This window comes from Erythrolamprus reginae, chromosome 1 (assembly GCF_031021105.1).
Source record: "Erythrolamprus reginae isolate rEryReg1 chromosome 1, rEryReg1.hap1, whole genome shotgun sequence".
In the NCBI taxonomy this organism is placed as follows: Eukaryota; Metazoa; Chordata; class Lepidosauria; order Squamata; family Dipsadidae; genus Erythrolamprus; species Erythrolamprus reginae.
In genome coordinates, this window is record NC_091950.1 from 318,561,771 (window position 1) to 318,588,264 (window position 26,494).

Consider the following 26,494-nt stretch of genomic DNA (forward strand, 5'->3'; position numbering starts at 1 on the left):
CAACACTACATTTACAGTTATTTCTCAACATGGTTTTTAAAGCTTGGTAGCCTACCTCTATTTGAGATAGATAAAGTGAAACAAGTCTTGAATATTTTATTATCAGAAGGCACCAAAAATAAGTTGAAAAACTTAATTTGGGGACTATAATTCTTTAACCTGTAAATCTGGATGAACAACTCCGCAGTGATTCCGTTTTTTGGTGTCACCCAAACCAAGCTTTCATGTGTAGCGTGTTGAAATGAGAAATAATTTCTACAATTTAAATCTGTAAGAATGTCAGACAGATAGTCTTCAATTGACAGCCATAGGGAGTCCAAAATTTCCATCGCTGACAGTTGTTAAGTGAATTGTGCCCCATTTTACAACCTTTTTATAGTTGCTAAGTGAATTACTGTTAATCGAATCATGTGGTTGATAAAAGGTGGATTTTTCACCATGGACTTTGTCAGAAGCCAGCTGGGAAGGTTATAAATGATGATTGTATGACCTCTGACAGTGCAACCATCATAAATAATAGTTATCAAGCACCCAGTTGTGATCTCATGACTGTGAGGATGCGGCAATGGTTGTGTGAAAACTTGTCATGTTACTATTTTCAGTGCTACTGTAACTTTAAATGATTCCTCCAAAATGGTTGTAAATTGAAGACTACCTATATAGTGATAAATAGTGATGGGCGAACCCAATGGTGTTCGGGTTCGGCAAGTTCGGATGAACTTTACGCAAAATTCGGCCGAACCTGAACCGAACCCGAACTCTAACCCGAACGGGGAATCCCTTCCATGAAGAGATTCTGGGGACGGAGCTTTGATGTCACCGGCAGGTTGCTAAGGACGCCAAGGTGATCACTTCCTGGATTCCATGGAATCCAGGAAGTGATTACCTTGACGTCCTTAGCAACCTGCCGGTGACGTCAAAGCTCTGAACACCGAACATGACCCCAAACTTTGCCTGAAGTTTGAAAAAAATTCGGGTTCGTGTTCGGCATACCAAACACCACAAAATTTGGTACGGACCCGAATTGTGCGGATTCAGTTCGCCCATCACTAGTGATAACAGTTTAAAGCAAAAAAAAAATGTTGGATTGAATCACCTTTAACAGAGGCTCATTGTTAGAGATGACTATTTTGCATACCAATCACAGATTTCAGAGGCTTTGGTGTAGAAATTATAAAGCCGTCTGAAGAATGTTGAAATCTGTGTTGACAATAATATGCTTTAATAAAAATGAATAAAAAGTTACAGTGTTGGTCTATAATAGTTCAAATATGTGTAGTCCAGTGGTGAAATGCAATTTTTTTTTTTACTACTGGTTCTGTGGGCATGACTTGGTAGGTGTAATGTAGCTTGGTGGGCATGACTTAGTAGGTATGGCAGGGGAAGGATACTGCAAAATCCCATTCCCACCCAACTCCAAGGAAAGGATACTGTAAAATTGCCACTCCTCCCCACTCCTGGTGGAAGGATATTGCACAATTTCTATTCCCACTCCTCTCTGAGGCCAACCAGATGTGGTATTTGCCAGTTCTCCGAACTACTCAAAATTTCAACTCAGTTCGCCAGAATTTATCAAAACCTGCTGGATTTCACCCCTCATCAATATATTTGATGAGTACTCGGTTGGGAAAGACTATTCTAGAATAATTTTTGTCTCACTGGCTAATGATAAGATGAGCAGAATGTTATGCAATATTTTTGTTTTCTAATTTTCAGCACAACTAAATGATAATCCTTGCTTATAACTTAAACTCTCTATAGCTGCAACACTTTTTGGAGTGCTACCTATAATAGGGAATTGTGGAAAAAGGATTGAAATTGCCTCCTAGGACTACTGTAATAGAAGGGAATGAAAATTGTGTGAGAGAAATACTAACATCGGGATTTTGTTTATTGCTAATGCTGCAAATGTTTGCCAATACTTTCCTGTCCTACTATTATAAAGAGCTTTTCTGTGTAATTTCATACCAGTGATATGTAATAATTTATCACTCATCCTAAAACTGGCAAAGTGATCATATAAAAAGGTTTGAAAGAAACTAAATATTAACATTCCAAATGTACGTATCAGGTAAAAAGAATGCGATGATAACACATTATTTGCAAATTGTTTCTAGTTAAAATTTTCTCTAAAGATTATGGAATCATTTGGCTTCCAGCTTAAATCCTTTTTATCCCCATGAAATGCCTGTCTCCATAATTTAAGACTACTTGGGGAAAAATTCATAAAGAGCTTTTTTTGTCTCCTATCTCATTGAACAGATGATAATTAGTTTCCCATAATCACTATAGTAACTACAGGTCCTTTTGAAATTAACATATATTGTTGTCATCAGCTGTAACAAAAATGGGAGCTTCCATAATGGATGACTACAACTTCATGTGGGCAAAGCCCCATTTTCACATTGTTTTCAAGACCATTAAGGGATTTTAAATGATGCATAATTTTGCATGCTCTGCTTAGCACTGTTGGATGCCAATATACAAAGCAATTGCTGAATCCTGTTTAGATATCTTTGAAATCAAGATGATTAATGCTTGTTTACGTGTTGTAACCAAAAGCCCTTACTGCCATTCCACTTTAGAATTCTTGGTTATAAATGGTGCTTCTTGTCAGAAACATTAAGTCTTCACCAGAATATTGAGGCTTTTCACCCATCACAAAGGTTATCTTTTAAGATGCCATTATCCTCATTTTAAAGGGTTTAGCTGAAATTTCATGTAGTTAAAAAGCCTGGAAGATGAAAATATTTTGATCCCATGCCAAAAAGATATCAACATTTTGATCCCATGCCGCAAAGATATCAACCTTTTTTTTTTAAGAGTATCACTCTCAAACCTGTTTGCTTAATTTGGGTGATTTCCCAGTAAATGTGCCACTTGAAATAATAACATTTTCTGTTTTTCTTAAAAGTTTTATATATTTAAAAATATTGTCCATGCATGTTATATTATCCTATGTGAAAGCACATAGGATTCCTGAGAATTATAATTTAGGGTGCCTTCAAATGTTTAGTCACCCTTAGTGTTAGACACATAGAGAATATTGTAATGTATCTAGAAAAGCAATAAATAGATAAAATGAAGATGACATACATGACTGAAATTCTGCTGGATAGGGATATGAATGAAACCGCATTCCAGTTCAAGTATTTCTCATAGCAGTAAACCCAATTTCAAACAAGATTAAATGCTAAATGATTTCTGCATCTACATCTATAAAGCAGATGGCTTTCGACTGTTAAATGCAGACTGCTTATACAAACACTTTTATTTAACATCATGACTTGGAAAATAACTGAGAAAATGCTTCTCGAACTATAATATTGCTTTGCTCTAGGGCTTAGAGAACTCATATACTTGTGATAAAAGAAATGTCTTTCAGTTGACACACAAACATATATATATATTGCCAGTGGACCTCTTGGACTTAAACTCAACGAATGAAGCTTTTAAACAGCACAAATTGATCCAGAATGATCAGCTCCTTTGCGTTCAGGATATCCTCAGCTGCCTCACAACAATTTACAGCGGAATGGAAGAAAAGCACGAAGATCTTGTGAACATTCCACTCTGCATAGATATGTGTCTGAACTGGCTGCTTAACGTTTATGATAGGTAAGTGTGAGATGTTCAGGAAAACCTTGTAAGTGCAGCAATGTCCTTTTGTATGTGGGAAAGATAAAACAAATCCATATATTCTTAATGCTTTTTAAAACTGTCAATAAAAACCTCAAATGCTTCTGCTTGATAGATACCCTTGGTTACTATTTTCAGAAGTCTAACTACCTTAAATGAAAGGAGAGCTAGAAATTGTTTTGTGCCTAGTTTTATGGGAAGAACTTCAACTTCCATCCGGAACTGCCTTCTACCGCACAAATCCCAGCAGCCGATAAGGTCCCACAGAGTTGGCCTTCTCCGGGTCCTGTCGACCAAATAATGTTGTTTGGCGGGCCCCAGGGGAAGAGCCTTCTCTGTGGCAGCCCCAGCCCTCTGGAATCAACTCCCCCCAGAGATTAGAACGGCCCCCACCCTCCTTGTCTTTCGCAAATTACTCAAGACCCACCTTTGTCACCAGGCATGGGGGAGTTAGGATATTCCTTCCCCTAGACCATTACAAGTTATGTATGGTATGTTTGTGTGTATGTTTGGTTTTTATAATAAGGGTTTTTAGTTGTTTTATTAAATTGAATTGTTACATGTTGTTTTTTTATCATTGTTGTTAGCCGCCCCGAGTCTGCGGAGAGGGGCGGCATACAAATCCAATTAATAATAATAATAATAATAATAATAATAATAATAATAATAATAAAGGAGCCACTGAGATTTGAATTATAGAATTCGACAGGTCGTCAATGTTTAGCTTCATGTGGAACCTTGCCTAGCCTTTTTATAACTCAGTTATTTTCCACTTTGTACAGTATGTGTACAGTATGTGTTCAAGCCAAAGCAAATTTTACTCTTTCCCTGTTAAATTCCCTAACAGTAAAATGATTTTGCTCAACTTTATTGTAACATTTTTGCAAATGGGCTTGGTTGGTTTTTAATTCATCACTTAACATGCTCATGGTTCATATCATTGACGTACACCATTTTTAAATAATTACCCACCTACAGTTGCCATCTGCTTCTCTCATGCTATTAATCTGGGATTTAATTAGCATCTGTAAGACATGCTCACTGATGTTTATGGCCTTTGTAAGACATTAAGTGAAAACAATTGATAGCAACACCTATTGTCTTTTGTATTTCTGTCACATTAAGAATTATTTATTCCTCACATTAAGTCAGTAGGCAGAACAAAAGTGAAATTTAATATCACTGAATATTATTTTTCAAAAATTCATATATTTCAGAATCCATTAACATCTGCTCTGTAAAAATGCTCAAGGTTTAAACATAAGCCTATAAACATTTGCATTGCAAATATGGTTTAAGTATGTAACACTGAAAACATAGTAATGTACTGGAGCTAAAGAACAGCATGAGAAATTAAAATCCTTACCACTGATTTTCTTGTGGAAGTATTTCCGGCAATGCCAGACGTTAAGGACTCTCTGAATGTGGTGAATTGTTTCATAGAGAGTTGAAAAGTAAAACTGGTTGCCTGTAAATGGTATAAATCAGGGGTGTCAAACTTGAGGACCGCATCCGGGTTGTGTTTGATCTTGGGGGCCGGGATGAGTGTGGCCAGGGTGGTCCAATCGCTCTGCCAGCAAAAACGGGCTCCTAATTTCTGTTTTCGGCTGTGCAAGGCCTTCTGCAATGCTCTGCCAGTGAAAACAGAGCTTGGAAGGGCCACATGCAGCCCTCCTAAGCTCTGTTTTTGCTGGCAGAGGCATAGTAGATCAGTCCTTCATTGTTTCCAGGGAGGCCCCATGAACTGGATCCAGACCTTGGGCCTTCAGTTTGATACCCCTGGTGTCACCTTGGAACACAAAGTGAACAGCAAACTAGGCAACCATCACACAAAAGGTATCTCTGCCCATGAACACAAAAGGGGATATAGGAAGCACTTCAGAAAGAACCCTCTCTAGTTTTCAGGGACGTAAAAATGACGGAAGTGAAATATACTTTCAGACTTGCAAGATTCTATTTTGATTTCTGTAACTTTAATCCGGAGCCTGGGGGTTGAGCATTCCTAAAGTGATCTAGTGTTTTTGGCAATATTTTTGGAAGTGGTTGGTTATTGTCTTCGTCCTAAGGCTAAAAGGCAATGGCTTCCCCAAGGAAGGCAGGACTAGAACTCACAATCTTTTGGTTTATAACCTTATGCCTTAACCACTTCAGAAAGATCCAGGAACCTGTCCAAGTCATTGTCAAGAGTCAAGGCTGATGCAAAGGCAAAAAAAAAAAAAAGTGGGGGAGGGGAAGAGGGAGGAAACTGCCAAACTGTCCAGACCAAAAAAAAGGACAGTGTCCAGCAAATCTTCCTGATTAACTTTCTCATTTGCAGAAGCACTGCTTGACCCATCTCCAGCCACACAAAACCAGTGGTGGTTTTGTAAATACCAGACTGCATAAGATTGAACTCATACTGCTAAATGAAATCAGCACTATGTGTTTTCTAATTGACATATACACCCAAAATCTTTGCTCTAATGTACATGCACATCAAAGTTTTTAAAGCTCAGACTAGGCAAATCATGCTCTGAAAAATATTAATGTACCTGTAGATACCATAATTTGCATTCACTTGCCATCAGCTCCTGCAGTGCAGTGTGTCACATTATTAGGACATGCTGTGATGCTGTACGCTTGAACTACAATGCGTTATAATTAATGTGTTTAAGCTGAATGTAAATATTTAGAGTTTTCACTGAACATTTGTTAAAGAGACTCATTGATATGATTAGTAGCTAATGTCTAGAAATTGAATTACACCAGGTGTTTTTGCTAGCTCTTTCAGTGTATGAATTAAATTATACCACTTTCTTCCAACTATTTTAATGGTGTTTCTATAACAGTGCCCGGACTGGAAAAATCAGAGTGCAATCCCTGAAGATTGGCTTGATATCTCTTTCTAAGGGTCTCTTGGAAGAAAAATACAGATGTGAGTATGTTATAAATATAATTCTGAAAAATCCATAATTTTGCCAAGGTTTGTCAAGAGACGAAGTAGAATTGTTTGGAACAAGTGCATTTCTCTGTCCTTTTTGTCTGTCTATCCATACCCATAGCCATGCTTGTGTGCACATAGATACATACTTGTCACTCAATATTATTAAACTGTTAAATTTACATCCCCTTTTGATTCTGTATTTGACGTAGTAGGGCAATATTCCAGCTTCAGTTTCAACTAAGTCCACATTCCGATAAAATGTAGAATCTTAGTAATTAATTAAATGTATTGGCCACCCAACTTGGCCACAGGCTAACTCCAGGTGGCTTACACTACTTTCTTCAGAATTTCCTTCACTGACACTGTAAGGCACAGGTAATTTATATTCAGCCTCAAAAACAAGTGTCCCCAATAACAGATGTTCTGGTAATGTTAAAGGAAATGACCTAGAGGCAAATAGCAGTTTCATTTAGTATCATATGTATTTGCAGCAATGCCTCTGTATAGTACAGAACTACCCAGTAGGATAGTAGAGAATACCCAATGAGGCAGTTTGGTTCAATCAGTATAAATGGATGTTTTGTAACATAACATAACTTCTATGGCAATGGTTCTCAATGTGGGGGTTGGGACCCCTTTGTGGGTAGAATGACCATTTCACAGGGGTCACCTAAGACCATGGAAAAAGACAGATTTTCCATGGTGATAGGAACTAAAGCTTCTATTCTGGCGCCTTGGAACATATTATTACAATCCAACCAATCAGGCGTTTACAGTGGGGGTGTCCTGTTGGGAGAATTGGCGCTAGACTTATGGTTGGGAGTCACCACAACATGAGTAACTGCATTAAGGAGTCGCGGCATTAGAAAGGTTGAGAACCACAGTTCTATGGCAACCATTTTGTAAATAGGTAAGTCTCCTATGGAAAGCATTTTTAATGCTCCATCACACCTTCACATAATTCTAAATATACAGTCAGCTCAAAAGATGTTGTGTAAACTTTCTGTACCTTCCCCTTCCCATTAGCTATTTCTATTACTTTCCTTACTGGTTGATTATCCAGGAATATACTGCTGCATGAGAGGAACAAATAAAAACTGTGTATTGTTCTAAGCACATGATAAGATTGACTTTTTTCTTCCTATAGAGTTAAAGAAAATATATATTGGGGGAATTTTGAAACTTTATGTATAATTCAGCTATTATCGAATGCCATTAAATTTAAAAAATGCCTTTCAGGTAAACATTTGAGGACAATAAACTCAAAGGAAATTAAGTTACCAGAAAACATAAGGGGATTTCTATTTATTAGAATATTTATAAACTGCCATTCCTCTTTATCTAATCAACTAGTCCTATAAAGTAAAGCAAATAAAACGATTGAATTAGTAATGACCCATCTCATTGCAATGGATTATATGTTCTGTTTTACAGAATAGATTTAATGTTTACTGTTCATAATAAAATTGGCCTTTTACATTGTATCAAGCTAAAGTTCTATTGTAATAAAATTAGTAAATAATAGATGCTAACAGCGGGCATGCACTAGGCATTCTGTGTAATTCAGATCTGCAGAATAAAATAAAAGGACATACATCGTTTTTGTTTCTTTGCTAGCAAATGATGCTTTGTGCCATATTTGTTTAATCAAAAATGATTTTTAAAAAAATACTGGTTTGAGTTTCACTGGCTCAAGGTTGACTCAGCCTTCCATCCTTCTGAAGGCAGTAAAATGAGGTCCCAAATTGTTGGGGGAAATACGCTGACTTTGTAAACTATTTAAAAAGAGCTATAAAACACTATGAAGTGGTACATAAGTCTAAGTGCTATTGCTATATTCTTAGTATATCTTCCACTCTTGGGAAGGTAACTGCTTAGACCAGGGATCTTTTGGTCCACACACTGGAATTTGTGTAATAGGTGGGTGCACTTGCAAAATAGCTTATAACCAGATAAAGCACCACGTTATCTGATGTACGAACCATCTTCTCCATATTTTGCTCTGTATGCCATTAAAATGAGCCTGCTTATCTTTATTATGGGCAAATGAACATGCTTCCAAACAAACAAAATATATTTGGTGCTCAGCTAGAACCATCCATTTTTATCAGTCTCAGTTTCGTTGGAAGCATGCATTTTTCTTCTGTTTTTTTAAAAATTAAAATTCTTTTAAAAAAAAAAAAATCATATAAGCGGGGAACTTAGTGGGCAAAAAGGAATAATCCCCAGAACCTCTGGAATCTTCAGACTTCATTTTGGAATCCCCAAGTTTAAATAAATGTTTACTGTGACAGAAGAAGTACCACCTGCTCAATTTAATTGGAAAAAAATATGATTGAATCAAAATACAAATGAACGAAAAAAGAACAGTTGGGTACAGGCTAGTGAAACAACAGATTCTTGGAATACATTATAAATGAATCTATACTCTTTAATGAGCTCCAAATATGATATGTAATTGTGTCATTTATGAGTGGAACTTGGAACCAAAAATTTTATAAAATAAGGAATGTTCCGTTCATAAATTCTTTGACAAACATATGAAAAGTTGCATGTCACATATTGGGAACGTGATTTTACAGAATTAACTCTACGTCAGTATTAATAAAAGATGATTGACATGTGAATACTTTATGATTTGGAAGCAGAGTTAGTGTGATTCATGTTTATCTGCTCATAAATATATCTTAAGCATGCAGTATAAATGATTGCGTAAATATTAGACTAGGAAGAATGTGCTGAAGTCATTTCAGATAACTGTAATGGAAAAAGCTGTCAGATTCCTCTCTCTTCCATGTAGTATTTAAATAGATCTGCTAAACCAACAGCATACAAGTCTTGGTAGAGAGAGACATGCTAGATATTTTAATGTTTGAATGTTACCATAACTTTGTAATTTTGTGATATGATTATTATTTATTTTAACCAATATTCAATTCAATTCAATTCAATTTATTAGATTTGTATGCTGCCCCTCTCCGAAGACTCGGGGCGGCTCACAACAACAATAAAAACAGTATAACAATGGAACAAATGTAATAATAAAATTACATTAAAAAACCCCAACAATTTAAAAACCATACAACACATACATACCAAACATAAAATATAAGAAAGCCTGGAGGAGGTGTCTTAATTCCCCCATGCCTGGCGATATAGGTGGGTCTTGAGTAACTTGCGAACGACAAGGAGGGTGGGGGCCGTTCTAATCTCCGGGGGGAGATGATTCCAGAGGGCCGGGGCCGCCACAGAGAAGGCTCTTCCCCTGGGGCCTGCCAAACGACATTGTTTGGTCGACGGGACCTGGAGAAGGCCAACTCTATGGGACCTTATCGGCCGGTGGGATTCGTGCGGTAGAAGGTGGTTCCGGAAGTATTCTGGTCCAATGCCATGAAGGTCATTACCAACACTTTGAATTATGACTTGAAACCGATCGGCAGCCAGTGCAGGCCACGGAGTGTTGTAGAAATGTGGGCGAATTTAGGAAGCCCCAATAACAGAATATGGGAATGTTTTAATGAAATGGAAAACATATTTTCAATTTGGAAAGTGATTTTAAAAGACCCCAGAAAGAGACTTAGGTTTTCAGGGTGAATGGTATAATGTAGCTTGGTGCTGTGCTTCAAAAACTCTTAAATATGCTGAAGAACTGGATGTCCAGTTTTTTGCTGCATTGAGTGAAGATGAATTATCTTGAGCCTCATATTAAAAATACATATAGTCCTCGACTTACAGCAGCTCATTTAGTGACTATTCGAAGTTACAACTGTTTGAAGTTACAACACACTGAAAAAAGTGAGTTATGGCCATTTTTCACAGTTATTATCTTTGCAGTAGCAGCGGGTTGCACTTGCCTGCAAACCTGTGTGGTGCGCGCACATTCTGTTCATTTGGGTACACCCATGCATGCACATCCCTTGTGCAATTTTGCTTCTGTGCATGAACAGAAGCAAAAAATTGTCAAAATCTTGTGCACGTGGAGATTTTGCTTTTGCACAGAAAGCAAAAAAAGCTGAAAAATTAAAGAAGAAAGATGCCGCCCGACGAACCGGCATCAGAGTGCTTGCATGCAAATTGTGCAATCTGGCAGCTGCTACCGGTACAAAGATGCCTACTGCACTGGTAGGAGCCCACCACTGCTTTGCAGTATCCCCATGATCATGCGAGCATGTGATTGGCCAACTGGTTCATACTTATGGCTGTTGCAGCATCCCGGCAATGTGATCTGACAAGCAAAATCAATGGAGGAGCCAGATTCACTTAAAAACTGTGTTTCTCACTTATCAGTTGCAGGGATTCTCTTAATAACTATGGCAAGAAACGTCATGAAACAGGGCTAAACTCACTTAAAAAATCTCTCACTTAACAATAGAAATTTTGGGTTCAATTATGGTCATAAGTTGAGGACTACCTTTATATAATACAGCTAAGATATATATATATATATATATATATATATATATGTAGATTGTTCTGAGTTCGGGTTTTGCCCTGTGTAATGTTTTGCATGTCTATGCGACGTTTCGGTGAAATCACATTCACCATCATCAGGCTGGAGTTCCAATCTTTGTGTTTTTGCAAAAACACAAAGATTGGAACTCCAGCCTGATGATGGTGAATGTGATTTCACCGAAACGTCGCATAGACATGCAAAACATTACACAGGGCAAAACCCGAACTCAGAACAATCTACATACATATACCCGTGAAAATTTACGAAAACATATATATATATATATATATATATATATATATATATATATATATATATATATATATATATATGTCACATAATAATATTAAAAGTTTACAATCTTGTGGGGCTGCATTACTAGATGACCATGGCCAAATGTAGCTCATGGGTCTTGAGTTGTACAGGTCTGTGTTAACAGTTTAAATTAGAATAGAAATACAAAAACAGATTTTTTAATACAATTATTTACATTTTCAAGACAATAAAAACTTGTCTCTGATAAGAAACAATATTGATGATGATTGCTCTGAGACTTATGTCCCCTCTCCCAGTTTTGGTGGATAATTGATCTCTATTCCTCATTTCCTTTTTCATGTATTATTTATAAGAAACAGCAAAAATATATGATAGCACCTACTTTAATAGCAAACATGTCATAATGGAATGCAGAGATATATTAGTTAAAGGGAAATGAAGCCAAAATAGCCCTAAAAAACCTCTTCCTTGTTCTGTTCATCTGTGATCTTCCTTTATTAACAAATAAGAAATTGTAGAAAATGGCAGATATTAAAGTGGTGCCTGAAAGGCAATTTTTACAGGAATTGTAAGAAAAGCTCCATTTTGCATTTCTACATTGCGCAATAAGGAAATGATGGCTTAGAGTAATTCACAGATAATTCACAAGTAAAATTGGAAGAAATGAAAAATTATCAATCTTTCTTAAGCAAGTGTCCATTTTCCTCCTCCCTCTCCCTTTTTACCTTGAAGATCTCTTTAGAGAAGTGGCCGGACCTACCGAAATGTGTGACCAGAGGCAGCTTGGCTTGTTATTGCACGATGCTATCCAAATCCCACGACAACTTGGGGAAGTAGCCGCTTTTGGAGGCAGTAACATTGAGCCCAGTGTCCGCAGCTGTTTCCAGCAGGTAATTGTGTCTGTTTCCATTTCTGGATGCCTTAAATATACACTGCTCAAAGAAAAATAAAGGAAACACTTAAAAAACAGAATTTAAGTCCAAGCAAATCAAGCTTCTGTGAAATCAAACTGTCACTTAGGAAGCAACACTGATTGACAGTCAATTTCACATGCTGTTGTGCAAATGGAATAGTTGTGCAAATGAAATATTCAGTGAGAATATTTCATTCATTCAGATCTAGGATGTGTTATTTGAGTGATCCCTTTATTTTTTTGAGCAGTATAGTTACATTCAGATGTTAATTGGGTTCAGAGGAAGTCTCTTACAGACCTCCAGGGGATTTGAAACTTGCTTCTGGGGGAAGAGAAACATACCAGAATAAAAAATTACAGTGTTCCCTCGATTTTCGCTGGTTCGAACTTCGTGAAAAATCTATATCACGTTTTTTCAAAAATATTAATTATAAAATATACTTCGCTTTTTTCCCCTCTATACCATGGTTTTTCCTGCCCGATGACATCATATGCCATCGCCAAACATTCGTCCACCTTTAATAAATATTTTTTTAATAAACTTTAATAAATAAACATGGTGAGTAATAATCTAAATGGTTGCTAAGGGAATGGGAAATCGCAATTTAGGGGTTTAAAGTGTTAAGGGAAGGCTTGTGATACTGTCCATAGCCAAAAATAGTGTATTTACTTCTGCATCTCTACTTCACGGAAATTCGACTTTCGCGGGGGGTCTTGGAATGCAACCCCCGCGAAAAGTGAGGGAACACTGTAACAGAGTTGGAAGGGAACGTGGAAGTCTTCTAGTCCAACTGCTTGCTCAGGCAGGAAACTCTAGACCTGTGATGGCAAACCTATGGCACATATTCCACAGGTGACACACAGAGCCATATCTGAGGGCACACAAGACGTTGCCCTATGTCAGCTCTGAAGCCTGGGGAGGCCGTTTTTGCCCTGCCCAAGCTTCAGGAAAGCCTCCTGAAGCCTGGGAAGAACGAAAAACGGCCAAACAGGCCTACTGGAAGTTTGTTTCTGTAGGTCCATTGGGCCTGTTTTTCGCCATACACAGGCTTCAGGAGGCTTTCCTAAAGCTTGGGGAAGGTGAAGACGTCCTCCCCCACCCTCTGGAAGGCTGAAAATCAGCTGCACACAGGTATTAGATGGAGGCTTTCCTGAAGCCTGGGGTGGTGAAAAACGGCCCAATGGGCCTACTAGAAGTCTGAAGGCTTCAGTGAGGTCTATGCGCATGTGCAGGTGGGAGTGCAGGTGTGTGTGTGTCCATGTGCGGGGGAAGGACATTCCATTATGGGTATGGGCATCCATCCACATGCCCTTTTGCACCTGAGCAAAATAAGTTTCACCATCACTGCCATCCTTTCCCTTAACATTTGAAGAGCCTGGCATGGGCTTTAGCCTCATAAGTTTGTAGCATTGACTGATGCTAAAGACTTATACCGATAGATCTCGACTTACAAACATAGTTGGGACCAGAATTTACATAGCTAAGTAAGGATGTTGTAAAGTGATTCACACCTGTTTTTATGACCTTTTTTTTGCCATGGTTGTTAAGTGAATCACACTTAAATTGTTAAGCAAATCTGGCATTATTGGCTTTGCTTGTCAGAAACTGACTGGGAAGGTTGCCAGTGGTGATCAAATGACTCCAAGGACGCTTCAGTCATAAGTACAAGCCAGTTGCAAGTGCCTAAACATGACCATGGGGATGCTGCAGTGGTTATAAATACGAAGATTGGTCATGAGTAACTTTTTTAGTAGTGCTATAACTTCAAATGGTCACTAAAAATAATGATTGTAAGTCAACTACCCGTACAAAGGGCGTTTCAATTACAGTGGAAGTAATTGTCTTTTCTTCTTTGACTGAATATTGGTGGGATAAGTAATGTTTCCTTGAAGGTCAAACTTGGAGTACATTTTTTGTTTTAGAAAATAGACTGGACAGGAAGCTTTAATCTGAATGTTAAATTGTTTTTAATCTCTTCCTCATTGATCAGCATAATAATAAGCCAGAAATTGACGTAAAGCAGTTCATAGACTGGATGCGTCTGGAGCCACAATCTATGGTATGGTTGCCAGTTCTACACAGAGTAGCAGCTTCAGAAACAGCAAAACATCAGGCCAAATGCAACATCTGTAAGGAATGTCCAATTGTTGGCTTTAGGTGAGCAAATAAAATGCCTTTTATGAATTGCATCAGTAATGTAATCGATTTATATTCTTGCTTCGTTGTACATGCTTGCTAGTAACTCATTACTTAATATGTTATAAGTTAGATACTCACAAAAAGTAGAGGTGGGAGCAGGAGCAGGTTCCTCCTACCACCATACTGGTGTGCTGCGTATGCGTCACAATGTTTCACGCATGTGCATGCATGCTAGAGTGTCCCCTCATGTGATTTTGCTTCTGTGCATGCGCAGAAACAAGTCCCCCCCCCAAAAAAAAAATTAGCAAAAAAATTTGGCATCGTCGCACAGACTGACAAAGACTGCAGTGGAGTTGTCGTGTGCAAATTGCACAATCGGTGGGCTACTACTGGGCTACTGCACTGGAGTGCACCGGTAAGAACCTACCTCTGGCGTGGCGGGAGACTTAAGGACTTCTAGTCAGTACAGTCTGCACTACAATTCTCTGTAGTGGTGATCATCTTAGCTTCTGTCTGAAGATATCTAGTAAAGGAGAGTTCGTCAAGTTGGATACTTCTTTTAACCATTTTTTTGAGGGTGTGTGTGTTTAGACCCTTCATTATCTTGATACTCACCTTCTGAACTCCTTTTTTTTGTTTGTGAAAATGAACACTAATCAATGTGTATGCTTAATTCAGTAAATGGAAAACCCATTGGGTGGTATTAGTTCAAAAATTCACATTCATCAATGGATTATCACTTGGTTCTGGGTTCTGGTCTTTAAAACAACTAACCAGGTTTTTGAAACAAAGCTATAAAGTAATTTACTATAGAATAATTAATAATAATAATTTATTCGATTTGTATGCCGCCCCTCTCCGAAGACTCCTTCACAGTACAGTAAATTATTAAATTATTATTATTAAATATTTGAGAAGATTATGTAGATAACGTCTACTGGATTCTAATGGATTAGAATGTATATAGGGCCATAATTCATGATAGTCCTTGCCAGTCCCATAAATTGCTTTACAAGTAGCACTGTACCCTTATGTGAGCTTATTATCGCAACGATGCTGTATTTGCATTATGTTGGGGAAATTGCAGCTCAATAACACAGACTTTGTGATAATTTTGTTCTGTAGGATTTTTTGTGCTCAGATTTTCTCTGAAATACTTACAGTAATTGAATCTGGATTCATTACAAGCGTTATTACCAGGGTTCCCAAATTGTATGAAAATTTATAACAAAAACGTTTTAACGAGTCTTGGGAGAGGGCGGCATAGAAATCCAATAAATAAAGAAATAAAAAGTAGCAGGTTTGCAGAGCTGTCCACTGTTATGAAGGCTTCTTCTCCATGAAGGAAAGCAAAGGGAGGCAGCAGATAGTGAGAATTCAGAATGGTCTTCCAGTATGAATACTCTGCCTGCTTCCATAGGCATAGGTTTAATTATATCAGATGGAGAACTTTCTTAGAGACTGGAGTTAGCTATCATATAATTAAACTAGCATTTCTTTCCTTCCTTCCTTCCTTCCTTCCTTCCTTCCTTCCTTCCTTCCTTCCTTCCTTCCTTCCTCCTCCTTCCTTCCTTCCTCCTCCTTCCTTCCTTCCTCTTCCTTCCTTCCTCTTCCTTCCTTCCTTCCTTCCTCCTCCTTCCTTCCTTCCTCTTCCTTCCTTCCTTCCTTCCTCCTCCTTCCTTCCTTCCTTCCTCCTCCTTCCTTCCTTCCTCTTCCTTCCTTCCTTCCTTCCTTCCTTCCTTTCTCCTCCATCCTTCCTTCCTTCCTCCTCTTTCCTTCCTTCCTTCCTTCCTCCTCCATCCTTCCTTCCTTTTTTCACAAATGTTTGGCATTTTTGTGTTTGGCATTTTTTTGTGTTCATTATTTCTATATTGTAAGTTCCTACCTTCTCAACTTCCATCTATATTTATTCAATGCATGCCATAGTTTCATTTCCATCATACAGACTTATTCTGTCCATGATCCTTGAACCTATCTTACTATGGAAGATATTCTCCTTTGAACAGAACTTGACTCCTAGTCATTCCACAGACACATCCATGTATTTGAGTGAGTGAATGAGTGAGGGAAGGAAGGAAGGAAGAAAAGAAGGAAGGAAGGAAGGAAAGAAGGAAGGAAGGAAGGAAGGAAGGAAAATTTCTGCTGTTTCTTGCCATCTTCCCACAAGGAAACTCAATAGAGTAGCTGACAGTATATTGGAAATCAAGCTTGCTCTTGCTGCTTTTTTTTGCCCACCTGTGGTTATTCTGTTTATTTAGGTAATGAAATATCTCTGAAACTATGACCCAACAGGTCACAGATTGTCTAGTCTCTATGCTAATAACAACTTCAGAAATACACCTTTTATCACTAACAGAAAAGATTGCCAGGCTAAATCCTCTCTGTCCATCTTTGGTAGTCTCATCACTGTTTGATTTTTTGCAGCTTCTACGTTGCTTTAAGGGCAGTGTGTTAGATGTATTTACTTAGCACAAATGAGAAAAATGGATATAAAGCAAAGAATATGAATGATTACAAAGTGAAGGCAGGAAAAGAAGTCAGTGTAGCTATTGCATCTGATCATAAAAATAAATTACATTATTTAAATGAATTGCATTATTTATATCATATTTCATGTCACACTGGAATAGCAGTAGCTGGCTCAGCATGAATCAGTCTAACCGCCTAGATTAGCTATATACAGCATATTCAAAAGTCATAGTCAAGGCTTCAAGCATCAGCATTAAGACTAAAGCACATCAATATTCATTCATTCATTCATTCATTCATTCATTCATTCATTCATTCATTCATTCATTCATTTCAACTTCTATGCCGCCCAGCAGCATAGATTTGACTTCTATGCCGGCATAGAAGTGGCTTACAATAATATAAAAGATACAAAGACAATAAAAAAGAAGTCAACTATAAACCCCAGTTAAAAACCCACAACTCAAACAATCCAAGCAACACACATGTATACCATTCAGTATAATTTGGCCATGGAAGATGTCAGTTTCATGGCCTCCAGACCTGCTGGCAAAGCCAGGTCTTCATAGCCTTTCAGAAGACCAGTAGGGTGGGAGCAGTATGGACATTGGGGGGGGGGGGGGATTGAATTTCATAGAGCCAGGACAGCCACAGAAAAGGCCCTCCCCCATGCCCCCGCTAACCTGCATTGCTTAGTTGATGGAACCTGGAGAAGACCAACCCTGTGTGCATTGGTTGCCGATCAGTTTCCGGTCACAATTCAAAGTGTTGGTTATGACCGATAAAGCCCTTCATGGCACCGGACCAGGATATCTGCGAGACCACCTTCTGCCGCACGAATCCCAGCAGCCGGTTAGGTCCCACAGAGTTGGGCTTCTCCAGGTTCCGTTGACTAAACAATGTCATCTGGCGGGACCCAGGGGAAGGGCCTTCTCTGTGGCGGCTCCGACCCTCTGGAATCAACTCCCCCCAGAGATTAGGACTGCCCCCACCCTCCTTGCCTTTCGAAAGCTCCTAAAAACCCACCTCTGTCATTAGGCTTGGGGGAACTGAGACATCCCCCCCTTGCCTATGTAGTTTTGTGCATGATATGACTGTGTGTATGTATTTTATCTATTGTTTTTTTTTCCTTTTTAGACTTTTTAATGTAAAACTGTTATTGTAGATTTTAAATATTAGTTTTGTTACCATGTATTGTTTTTATCACTGTTGTGAGCCGCCCCGAGTCTATGGAGAGGGGCGGCATACAAATCTAATAAATAATAATAAGTAATAATAATCTTATTGGTCTCTGGGAGGTATATGGCAGGAGACAGTACCGTAGATAGTCTGACCATAAGCCATTAGGGCTTTATAGCCAACACCTTGAATTGTGACTGGAGACTAATCGGTAACTAGTGCAGATTGTGGAGCGTAGGTGTTATATGGGTATACGGATGTACACACCCATAACGGCTTGCCCAGCTGCATTCTGGACTATTTGTAGTCTCCGAACATTCTTTGGAGCAGAGTGTTCAGCAATCATTCAGATATAGTTTGGAGTATCTAAACGTTTGTTGCACAAAAGTATATAATCTTGCTATCTGCTAAAAATAATCATGAATTCTGGAGTTCCCACATTTCTAAATGGGTCACTAGTAAAAAGAAAACTAGGTCACTATCTTCTCTATGACACTAGGCTAAACCATTAGCCACTGACTATTTCAAATCCCATTTAGCAATAGCAATATGACTTAGACTTGTATACTATGTCACAATGTTTTACAGCCTTCTCAAAGCAATTTGCAATCAGCCTATTGCCCCAAAATCTGGGTCCTCGTTTTATCTACCTTGGAAGGATGGAAGGCTGAGTCAACTTTGAGCCAGTCAGTATTGAACTCTTGCCAGTGAACTGAATTTGCCTGCAGTACTGCATTCTTACCACTCTGCTACCATGGCTCATGGCAGCATTTTCCTGATTCTAAAACACTGAAAATTCAGGTTATGCTGTTCTAAAACAGCAAATGCTGGTTGCTATTTACCTATCTTCTCTTCACAGAATATATTTAAAAATGTATTCATTTTCTCCTTTATTGAAACTCAGTTTTATTCATTTAGATGTAAAATAATTTGTCAGCTGGCATTTACAAAAGGGAGCTCAATAGCCTTATCATATATTTCTGTTGATTTTGTTATTAAATGTTTATGACAGCCTAACAGAAATTGCCTATTTTCTAGTTAAATCGTCCACTAAAGCCATTGCTGGAAATTTAAGTAAAACACAATATTTTTGTTAGGTGCTAATCAAAAATGCCTTCTATCCATCCTTCCACTCTCCTGTTTCCCTAGGAAACAGCGTTGACATCCATGAGATGAACATTTTCAACTTAACTTATTTTGTCATAGATCAAAGTGGCCTGGTCTGTCCTAAAATTGAAATATTTTAAACACTTGGGCAGAATGATTAAGAGTTACTTCTTCCTTTTTTTCCTTCCTTCTTTTGAATTGCCTTCAAAACAATTGAATAAATAATGTAAAACCTCTCTTTGAACACAACTGTAAGTACACAATACACAACAAAGAAGACCATGATATAAATTATAATTTAAAAAATAATTCTTAATTTTCTTTGGGTTACTTCTTTGATTGGTCCTGGTGACAATCACCATCTTGAAATAGTGATCCTTCTAATTATACTGAACAATCAATCTCTTCTTTCAGAAAAGTATTGATATAAAAATATTGTTCATTCTTTTGCAGTGGTTTTTCTTCACCCCTGCCGTGTGTGAGAAAATAGTTCAACTATTGGAAACCTGTGATAGATATTGATTTCCAGACCAATTATAATTGTGTTTTGGAAGCCATGGCATACTACAGCATGGAAATGCAGTCTTTCTAGCACCAATCAGTAAATAATTAAAAATGTGCTTTACTGATTAGAATTTATCCTTAATTTTTTGTAAAGTATTTTTTTTCTGGTTTTGTAGTTACATTCAATTTTATTTGCTATTATCTGAGGACTAAATTGAACATGGTATTCATAGAATTGGTAAATGATCATAGTGTTTAATGGAATAAATAGTAGATTTGGATGATGATGATGGTGCACACAATCTTTACTCAAATCATGATCCTCATCCTCATCATGAGATTGACAGCCCTCTGAATAATGTCACTGTTTATTCACTTAAGTAACTTGTGTTTTACACTCTGTAATTTAAAAGTTTGAGTTACTAAATCTGTGGAACTTGGCATTAAGTTTTTGAATCTTTCACAAAATTTTTCCCCTCTCAAATTTCATTCATAGATATCGGAGTCTGAAACATTTCAATTATGATATTTGCCAGAGCTGTTTTTTCCTCGGGTCGGACAGCAAAGGGTCATAAATTACATTACCCAATGGTGGAATACTGTATACCGGTGAGTAAAGAATCTTCTTCATTGATTACTCTTATACCTTTCTTCTGTTTTTTTAAGATTCACACTATTTTATGGTAAGATAACTACAGTGATACCTCGTCTTACGAACCCCTCGTCATACAAACTTTTCGAGATACGAACCTGGGGTTTAAGATTTTTTTGCCTCTTCTTCCAAACTATTTTCACCTTACGAACCCACCGTCGCCACTGGGATGCCCCGCCTCTGGACTTCCGTTGCCAGCCGAAGGCTCCCCTCGTTGGGAAACCCCACCTCTGGACCTTCCGTTGCCAACGAAGCACCCATTTTTGCGATGCTGGGATTCCCCTGCTGGGATTCCCCTGCTGGGATTCCCCTGCAGCATCGCAAAAAACGCAGCAGTCCGGAGGTGGGGTTTCCCACGGAGGGGAACATCAGGGGAATCCCAGCAGAGCAAAAACAGGCACTTTGCTGGCAATGGAAGATGGGCTTTCCCAGTGAGGGGAGCCTCAGCGAAATCGCAGCAACACGAAGCTCCTAAATCACCAATGCTCCTACAATCTCATGACTCTCATCAAAGTAAAAATAAATACAAAACCAAAGTAGCGTCCAATCCAGATTACAAAAACAAAACCATGTAGGAAAGAACAATAATAAAGAGCAACAAGAGATACAGGGGATTTTACTGAAAGGATCTTTGAAAAAGCTTCATTTTTTTTTTAGTAACTTCTAAAAACTGCCAGAGACGGAAGCAGACTGCTCTCAATGGGGGGCCCATTCCACACAAGGTTGAACATCAAGAGAATTGAGATTCATTGCTGTGCCTGATGTGAAATCTGGCACACGGTGAGTCTCTGTATGAACATAATTAATTCTTTCAGGTTTTGGATGGATAGAATGCAACTTCCAGAGGTTGAAAGGAAATGCCTTACTTTGTGCATCACTAAATGAAGTGCTGTCTTCACAGTAATGCATAGCAGCATGAATTACAATGGAACATTAGGGATATTTTTTATAGTTAGCATGAAGATTTGGTATAGTGATAACCCATCTTTTAGTAATCCTTTTCAAGATTTGTTTCCACTGTCCCACTGCTGAAGTGCTGGCTTCAACAACAAAAATTGGATTATGGTAAAAAATTCAACACACCACTAATTATATCCTCAGCGTGATAGTTATATCCACCCCATAATATGTATCTGTAATGTCAAAAAGGATTAGACATAGCAACCCTTGGATACTTACTTCCTATTCCTAACATGTTTCTTCAGAAAAGGTGAGAAAATGATTTTGTACGATGAGATTCTTCTGCTTTCCTCTAGGAATACTATGGTCCCTCTGTTTATCATTTTGATTCATCATATAAATTCATACATTTTGTGTTTGTAATGGCTTTTGTTGTTTAAAACTTTAGAAGGATGTCAGCTTACTTTATTTCAGTTTGTATGGCCAACCAGTTTGGAAATGGAGTTCTGGGCAGCCAAGAACACACTAAATATCTCTATAAAAACAATACAGGTTATTGCAATCACTCATTTAGTGATTGCATTTGCTTGCAGCAAAATGGTTGCTAAGTGAATCACAGAAAGGGAGAGCAAGAGAGAGACAGAGAGACTTCAAATATCACTGGCTAATGCCATCTCATTTAGATAACTAAACTGTATTCTCGTATTTATTTATTGATTGATTGATTTGATTTGATTTTTATGTCACTCAACTCCCTAGGGACTCTGGGCAGCTTACAACAAAAAATGTAACATCCAATAGTACTAAAAACCTATAAAACAGTTTAAAAACAATTAAAATAAAAGTGAAACCTATGCATACCATTTATGGCCAGATCTCGATGGTTATTATCCTCAGATCAATGGCCCCAGGCCTGCCAGAAAAGCCAGGTCTTTTACCTTTCCAGAAGGCCAGTAGGGTGGAGATAGTCTGGATCTCAGGAGGCAACTGGTTCCAGAGAGTCAGAACAGCCACACGGAAGGCCCTCCCATGCAGACCTGCCAGCCGACACTGTTTAGCTGACGGGACTCAGAGACGATCAACCCTGTGGGCATTTGCCGGTCACTTGGAGCTATGTGGTAGAAAGTGGTCTTGAAGATAGTCTGACCCAGTAAAAATTTTACTACCACATTGCGGGCATGGTTTATGCATTTTGTTTCAACATCTTTCAGTGCAAATTGGGTGCTCTGGGGTAGAGTTCCAATTTTGCTACCGGAACTGCGTTCCTGACCATTCCCGTAGGTGCCCATCACTGGTCTGACCCTAAGCCATGTAGGACTTTAAAGATAATGACCAATACCTTGAATTGCATCCGGAGACGAATTGGGAGCCAGTGCAGTCTGCGGAGGATTGGTGTAATGTGGGTTTACCTAGGTGCACCCACAACTGTTCGTGGAGCTGAATTCTGGACCAGCTGTAGTCCCCAAACACTGTTCAGGGGTAGCCCCATGTAGAGCGCATTGCAATAGTGTAGCTGTGAGGTGACACAAGCATGAGTGACTGTGAGAAGAGGCTTTGATCCAAGTGGGGTCATAATTGGTGCACTAGGCAAACCTGTGCAAAGGTCCCCTGAGCTACAGCTGTCAGATGTTGGTCTAATCTTAGCTGTGAGTCTAGGAGGACACCCAAATTGCCAACCTGTTCTGAGTGGAGTAGTTTTTCCCCCACCTCTCAGAACCAAGGATGGACAGTCAATATAGTCTTTTGGAGATTCCGAGTCTTCGGAGAGGGGCGGCACACAAATCTAATAAATAAATAAAATAAATACCTACAGCCACTCGGTCTTGTCAGGGTTAAGTCTGAACCTTAAGTATACAGTCTTTTTTTCCTGAACCATTTGTTTTTCTTTTCTTTTTGCCCCCTGCCAGAGTGGAAAAATTGCTTAAACAATCTCTTTATTCTGATGTATCTGAGCTATAATACATCCATAAAATGTGCTAAGTTAATAAGCTCATTTCTGTGACCTTAATTTGTTGGTTAGAATCCGCTGGGTGGCTGGCAGTTGCTGCCTGAAATTGACCCAGACCTTAATCAACAGACCAATATTAACTGAAGTCTTTTGTTGTGATAAATGCCTTCATTCACTTATTACCATTTAGTACCATTTATTTGCCAGCCATTTCTGTCTGAGGCAATTGTTAAATGAGGACTGCCCATAGTACTTTCAATTGTTAAAATATTTATATGCCGGTCAACTGATATGGGAGAAGCTTTTTGCAACTTAAGCAAATATAGAGCAATATATTTTCCACTGATATAAGTCACTATTCTGAAATTGGGAGCTAACTTCAAAATGATCTTAAATCTCACATAAAGTTTTCTTCCACTTTGCAATATAACTATAAATGTTTTTTTAAAAAAAACATGAAACTTTGAACATCAAGTTTTTATGCTTTGGCTAAAATCCATGGATACTGAATCCCCCAGGAAATCTATTGCAGTAGATGCCAATTATACATTGGAGACAGATCAAAATACTTTAGTATGTATTGATATACATTCTTGTTCAAGGGCACCATGATTTTTTTTTAAAGAAGATGGATGCAACGTACTTTTGCACTGATTATTCAAATGAAATTAAGAATTACATTATACTTAACAAGATGATAATTTAAATTTAAATTATCATCTTTAACCTTTATCAACTTCTCATTTTTGAACTCACAGGGTGAAAGCGCTTTTGACAAAAACTATTTTAACTTCAACCAGAAATTCTATTAGTAAGTGAAAAGCATCATTCTGGGTTCTTGGTAATCTCACAATCTTCCTCCTCCCTGATTTCTCCCTTGCAATTAGGAATTTATATGTAAAAGACATTATTTTAAACTTGCATGGCATTAAGCAAAAACTGAGAGACATGGACTAGGACATTAATACTAGGAATGTCAACATCCATTTTGTAATGCATTCAAGTGCTAACCGCATCAATTATTAATACAGTCTAAGCCTAGGAGCATGTAATTATTCATGAAAGGTCCAGATTTCCACAGAAATGGCTAAGATATGATCATCCTAAATATTCGTGAGACAGCTTGTGGAATGCTTTCTAGCGTCTTGATACACAGGGCTGGAGCACCATTACATTAATTTAGGCATTTGCCTAGCATGGCACAAGAGATGGGTGGAACGCAGAGTGGTAGGTGAAAGTAGATTGTGTTGATCTGGCCTGCGGGCTGGGGTGGGCTGCTGCCCAGACCGGGGTGTGTGTGACACAGTGGGATAGCAAAAATGGAGCTCCACCCCAGAGCACCCAATTTGACCCTGAAAGATGTTGAAACAAAATGCAGAGCATCTTCTTTGGGCAGCCTCTGCGTTCTTCTCAAAAGCGTTTAAAAACCCCAAAGCCGGCAATTCTGCTACAAACAAAAGTGTCTAGGAAAAGTATAAGGAGATAAGATCTGGAATTAATTCTAGTGATCTGGGTTTCTGCCTCCTCCTCCTTTCCGAATGACTATAGTATTCTCTAGAACAGTGTTTTTCAACCAGTGTGCCGTGGCACACTAGTGTGCCGTGAGACATGGTCAGGTGTGCCGCGAAGCTCAGAGAGAGAAAGAAAACAAGAGAGAGAGAAAGGAAGAGAGAGAGAGAAAGAAAGAGAGAGAGAGAGAAAGAAATCAAGAGACAGAAAGAAAGCAAGAGACAGAAAGAAAGCAAGAGACAGAAAGAGAGAAAGAACGAGAGAGAGAAAAAGAAAACAAGAGAGAGAAAGAGAGAGAGAAAAAAGCAAGAGAGAGAGACAGAGAAAGCAAGACAGAGAAAGAAAGAAAGCAAGAGAGAAAGAGAACAAGAGAGAAAAAAGAAAGAGAGAGAGCAAGAGAGAGAGAGAGAGAGGGAGGGAGGGAAGGTGGGAGAGAGAAAGACATAGAGGGAGGGAGGGAGAAAGAGAGCAAAAAAGAGAGGAAGGAAGAGAGGAAGAAAGAGGGATGGAGAGAGAAAAAAGGGAGAGAAAGAGGGAGGGAAAGAGAAATAGAGTGAAAGGGAGGAAGAGAGAGAAAAAAAATTTGTCCAAACTTTTTTGAGGGACCCCCCCCACCACTCAATGTGCCCCAGGATTTTGTAAAATTAAAAAATGTGCCGTGGCTCAAAAAAGGTTGAAAATCACTGCTCTAGAACAGAGGTCTTCTGGAGAATTCTTGCAGTTGAAATTCACAAGTCTTTAAAGTTGCCAAGTTTGGGGACCCCTGCTCTATAAAATAAAACAAATAATGCTTGAAATGTTTTGCCAGAAACCTTGATTTTGATTGGTAGTCTGCAGGAAGGAGGGTTAAGACTGTTATGTGGAATGGAGCATTTGGGGTGCCTTCACTTAGGCTGTGAAAATAGCAAGGAACTCTTTGGATTGTTGCCTTTGAGTAAGTGATTATTTGGTGAGTGGCCATTTATGGCAATGCTCAAAATGTGCTTTCAAAATTCTAAGTGAGATGTTTCTGTCATTTCATTGTTCTATAGCTGCTCACTTCTAGGATGTAGGTGAATTTGATGACCTGCTTGTTTTGAGTCCATTAATATGGGTATTGTTTTGAGGTTCTTGGAAAATCCTTGGTCAAGTCACACGATTGTCAGGCCACTCCCACCTGGTCACATGACCATCAAGCCACTCCTACCTGGTCACATGACCATCAAGCCACACTCACAAAATAAGCCACACCCACAGTGTGGTAGTAAAAATTTTGGTAGCCCTTCACTGCCTATGGGAACCACCCTGGAAACAGCAAAAGAAATGTGTGCCCCCAACATGAGTGTCCGAATCCTATTTGTCAGCCCAGGGTTTCATTAATCCTTCAACATTGCTTCTCTTATTAGTCTCATAAAGTAATAATTAGGATGCACTGTCTTTTTTAGCTTTTGAAGAGCTTATTAAATTTGTAGCTGACTCATCATCACATTTATTATAACTGACTATAATAAAGATCTTTATTATACTCTGTTATTATTTTAAGGGTGTTATATTATTCATAGCTTTTCGTTTGTGTTATTTGCAGTTGATTTTTTGGACTACTTCAAATGCAACAAAACCAAGAAATTAGAATATTTAAAGCTGCCCATATGTTCTGCGTCATTCACTCTTTTAAAAAATCTGAATTTTCTCAGTTGCATTTAGAAAGATAGTGATGAAGTTTGTTAAGTGCTTTCAAAAGGGACCGATTGATAATCTCATTTATTTCCACTAGAATATTCAATATTTATAGCTCTTTCCAGCTGCTAAAGAGTTCTTAAAGATAAGGATCTTCTGAGGAAAAATAACAGGTGTTAGGGCACAGATCAAAACTTAAGGCATTTAATGTTAAAGATGGATGAAG

General features: G+C 38.4%; 1 protein-coding gene across 1 annotated transcript in view; it reads left to right on the forward strand.

The window, feature by feature from the left end:
• The window catches only part of UTRN (utrophin), a 463,318-nt gene that overhangs the window by 401,651 nt on the left and 35,173 nt on the right, over window positions 1-26,494 (forward strand). Inside the window, 6 exon segments of the mRNA XM_070733661.1 lie at window positions 3,417-3,618; window positions 6,468-6,553; window positions 12,024-12,181; window positions 14,196-14,362; window positions 20,100-20,151; window positions 20,153-20,212. Coding sequence (XP_070589762.1) covers window positions 3,417-3,618; window positions 6,468-6,553; window positions 12,024-12,181; window positions 14,196-14,362; window positions 20,100-20,151; window positions 20,153-20,212 — 725 coding nt within the window.